Source organism: Eimeria necatrix, genomic scaffold (assembly GCF_000499385.1).
Source record: "Eimeria necatrix Houghton genomic scaffold, Enh_scaff2231, whole genome shotgun sequence".
Lineage (NCBI taxonomy): Eukaryota > Apicomplexa > Conoidasida > Eucoccidiorida > Eimeriidae > Eimeria > Eimeria necatrix.
This window is the reverse complement of record NW_013652831.1, coordinates 1-3,193: the sequence shown is the minus strand read 5'-3', so window position 1 is coordinate 3,193 and position 3,193 is coordinate 1. Positions and strand designations below refer to the sequence as shown.

Sequence of the window (3,193 nt, the reverse complement as noted above, 5' to 3'; positions counted from 1 at the left end):
GGGGGGGGGCAGCGGCGGAGCCGCTGCGGCTAAGGTGGAGGCTGCTCGATGGGCAGCGGGGAGCAGCAGCTGCTGCTGCTGCTGCTGCTGCTGCTGCAGCAGGTGCTGCTGCTGCTGCGGAGCAGCAGGAGGAGGAGGAGGGGGGCAGACGGCGGCCGAGGAGACGGCGGGCCTGCGAGAGGCCCAGCTCGCCGGCTGCGCCCAGACCGCCAGTCAGCTGCTGCAGCGCGCGACGCGCAGAGCCGCTCTGCTGCTGCTGCTGCTGCTGCTGCTGCTGCTGCTGCTGCTGTTGCCGCGCAGCAGCAGCTTCTTGGGCCCGCTCCAGGGGGTCGCCGAAGAGCAGCTGCTGCTGCTGCTTCTCCTCCACAGTGTCCGAAGACTGCGACAAAGAACCCCGCTCGTACATCGAAGGCGCCCGAGACCCTGCTGCTGCTGCTGCTGCTGCTGCGGCCACAGCTGCTGCTGCGGCCCGCGGAGACCGACCCACCGCAGCCCCAGAACGCAACGAAGACGAGGCCCCCCGCTGACGCAGCTGCTGCAGCTGCTGCAACTGCTGCTGCTGCTGCGGCTGCTGCTGCTGCTGCTGCTGCGGGCGGAACGAAGACACGGCCCCCAAACCCCCAGGAGCAGCAGCCCCGTGCGCACACTCGCTCCAACGCTGCCGCAAAGCAGCAGCAGCAGCAGCAGCAGCAGCAGACGGGGGGCCCCCCTGCAGCGGGGGGGCCCCTCCTCCAGGGGGGCCCCCCTCCATTTCGAGTGTACATACACTGTAGAAAGAAGCACCCGATGCCACTTCCGACTTGCTCGGCGCCTCCGGCACAACCCGCAACGGATCCCACTCCCGACACCTGCTGCTGCTGCTGCTGCTGCTGCTGCTGCTGCTGCTGCTGCTGGTGGTTTTGAGCTTCTTTTCAGGCTTGCTGCTGCGGCTGTTTGCTGCTCCCAAGCAGTCGTACTTGCCTAGGAAAGATGGACTCCAAAACATGCCTTGAAAACGCCGGCGGCGGAGGCCCCCACCCTCGCCCTCGCTGCTGCTGCTGCTGCTGCTGCTGCTGCTGCTGCTGCTGCTCAAGAGCGAAGACAAGTCGCTGCTGCTGCTGCCGCCGCTGCTCGCCTCGCACACTTCAATGGGCTCCAACAAAGAAATGGACTTGTTTTTATTTCGGCTTCTCTTCAACCTCCTCCGCTGCCGAACAAAACCCGAAGAACCCACGACCGAGCAGCTGCAGCAGGACCTGCTGCTGCTGCTGCTGCTGCTGCTGCTGCTGCTGCTGCTGCTCTTGTTTTTCCCCGCGGCGCCGCGCGCCGCAGAGCCCGCAGCAGCAGCAGCAGCCTCTTGCTGCTGCTGCTGCTGCTGCTGCTGCTGCTGCATCTCGCGGAAAGGGTGGAGAGTCAAGTCAACATGCGCAGCGCAGACTTCGCAAATGCCTCGGCTGCAGCAGCAGCTGCCTGCCGCTGCAGCCGTTGCTGCTGCTGCTGTTGCTGCTGCTGCTCTTCTTGTTGCTGCTGCTGCAGACCCCCCCCCACCAAACGTGTCCGTAAACCCCTTTATTGTCCTTTTTGACCGCTCCGTCGCCCGAAGGAAAGCAGCAAACAAATCCAAAGAAGACAAACGGGGCCCCACACCTGCTGCTGCAGCAGCAGCACCTGCTGCAGCAGCACCTGCTGCAGCAGCTCCTGCTGCAGCAGCACTTCCTTCGACACTTTCTCCCCGCCTCAGCTGCGGCATCTCTATCGAGACGCAGCGACTGCCAGCTGCTGCTGCTGCTTCTGCTGCTGCTGCTGCTGCTGGCTCTGAGGCCGGGGGCTTGTGACAGCAGCAGCTGCAGCGAGCAGCGCGGCGCCACATATCCCTGCTGCTGCTGCTGCTGCTGCTGCTGCTGCAATCGCTTTCGCTGTACGCGCTGCTGCAGCTGCTGCAGCTGCTGTAGCAGCTGCTGCAGTCGCAGCTCAAGCCGCTACTGCCACTATAACTGCTGCAGTTGCTGCTGCAACTGCCACTGTGGTTGCTGCTGTAGTTGCTGCTGCTGCTGCCTCTACAGCGCTGCGCGCGTCCTCTGCGTTTGCTGCTGCTGCCGAGGCTGGCGTTGCTGCTGCAGCTGCTGCTGCGGCTGCTGCTGCAGTGGATGGTGCTGTCGCTGCCTCTGCGCCGGCACGCGCAAGCCTCGTCTGCTGCTGCTGCAGATGCAGTTGCTGCTGCTCCTGCTGCTGCTCCTGCTGCTGCTCCTGCTGCTGCTCCTGCTGCTGCTCGCTGCTGCCTTCGGGTGACCTTCCTGTAGTGCTGCAGCTGCTGAAAAAACCAGCGGCGGTGGTGCTGCATCATGCCCTCCAGGTATTGTTGCTGGTGCTGCTGCAGTTGTTGCTGCAGCAGCCGCTGCTGCTGCTGCTGCAGCAACAACTGCGGGTCCCGCGCCTGCTGCTGCCGCTGCTCCTCCTCCGCCTGCTGCAGCTGCTGCTCGTTGTAGGAAAACAGTGGTGGGGAAGCCCCGTGGTACGCCTCTGGGGCGGTTTGTCTTTGCTGCTGCTGCTGCTGCTGCTGCTGCTGCTGCTGTTGCTGCTGCTGCTGGAGCTGCTGCCAGTGTTTCTGCTGTTGTGTTTGTGAGAGTTGCTGTTGAAATTGTTGGTGCTGCTGCTGCATCTGCTGCTGCTGCTGCTGCAGCTGCTGCAGCAGCAGCTGCGGCTTCTGCCGCGGGGAAGCAGCAGGAGTCAACGAGGCGCTGTGTGCTGCAGCAGCAAAACTGCCGAAGGCCCCCGCGAGGGAGAGGGGCCCCACAGGGGACTGGTGTCGGGTGAGTCCGGGGGCCCCCGGCAGCAGCACCTGCTGCTGCTGCTGCTGCTGCTGCTGCTGCTGGAGGAGTTTGCTGCTGCGGGGGGGGCGGTAGCTGCTGCTGTCTGTGGGGGAGGCAGAAGAGGGCCTTCCTGCTGCGAGGCTGTCTTGGGAGGCGTTTGGCAGCAGCAGGGCTCGCTGCTGCTGCTGCTGCTGCTGCTGCTCCTTGTCTCGGAACCTCAAGTTGCTGCTGCTGCTTCCGATGCTGCTGCTGCTGCCGACGGAGGCCGCCGCGGCGAGCAGGTCCCTGCTGCCTGCTGCGGGCGAGAGCCCCTGCCCCCGCGCTGCAGCATCAGCAGCAGCAGCAGCGTGGCGCTGCTTTGTTCGTGCGGCGCTGCGTGGGCCCTCTCGCCCGCGCCCGCTCCC

The 3,193-nt window shown here is 65.5% G+C and overlaps 1 protein-coding gene across 1 annotated transcript; it reads right to left on the bottom strand.

Annotated features, from left to right (window-relative positions):
- Positions 1–3,111, bottom strand: ENH_00030600 (hypothetical protein, conserved; the record flags this gene model as incomplete). Its single annotated transcript, XM_013580130.1, has 1 exon — positions 1–3,111. A coding segment is annotated over one exon (3,111 nt), but the record flags the coding sequence as incomplete, so codon positions are not given.
- Between the last annotated feature and the right edge of the window lie 82 nt (positions 3,112–3,193).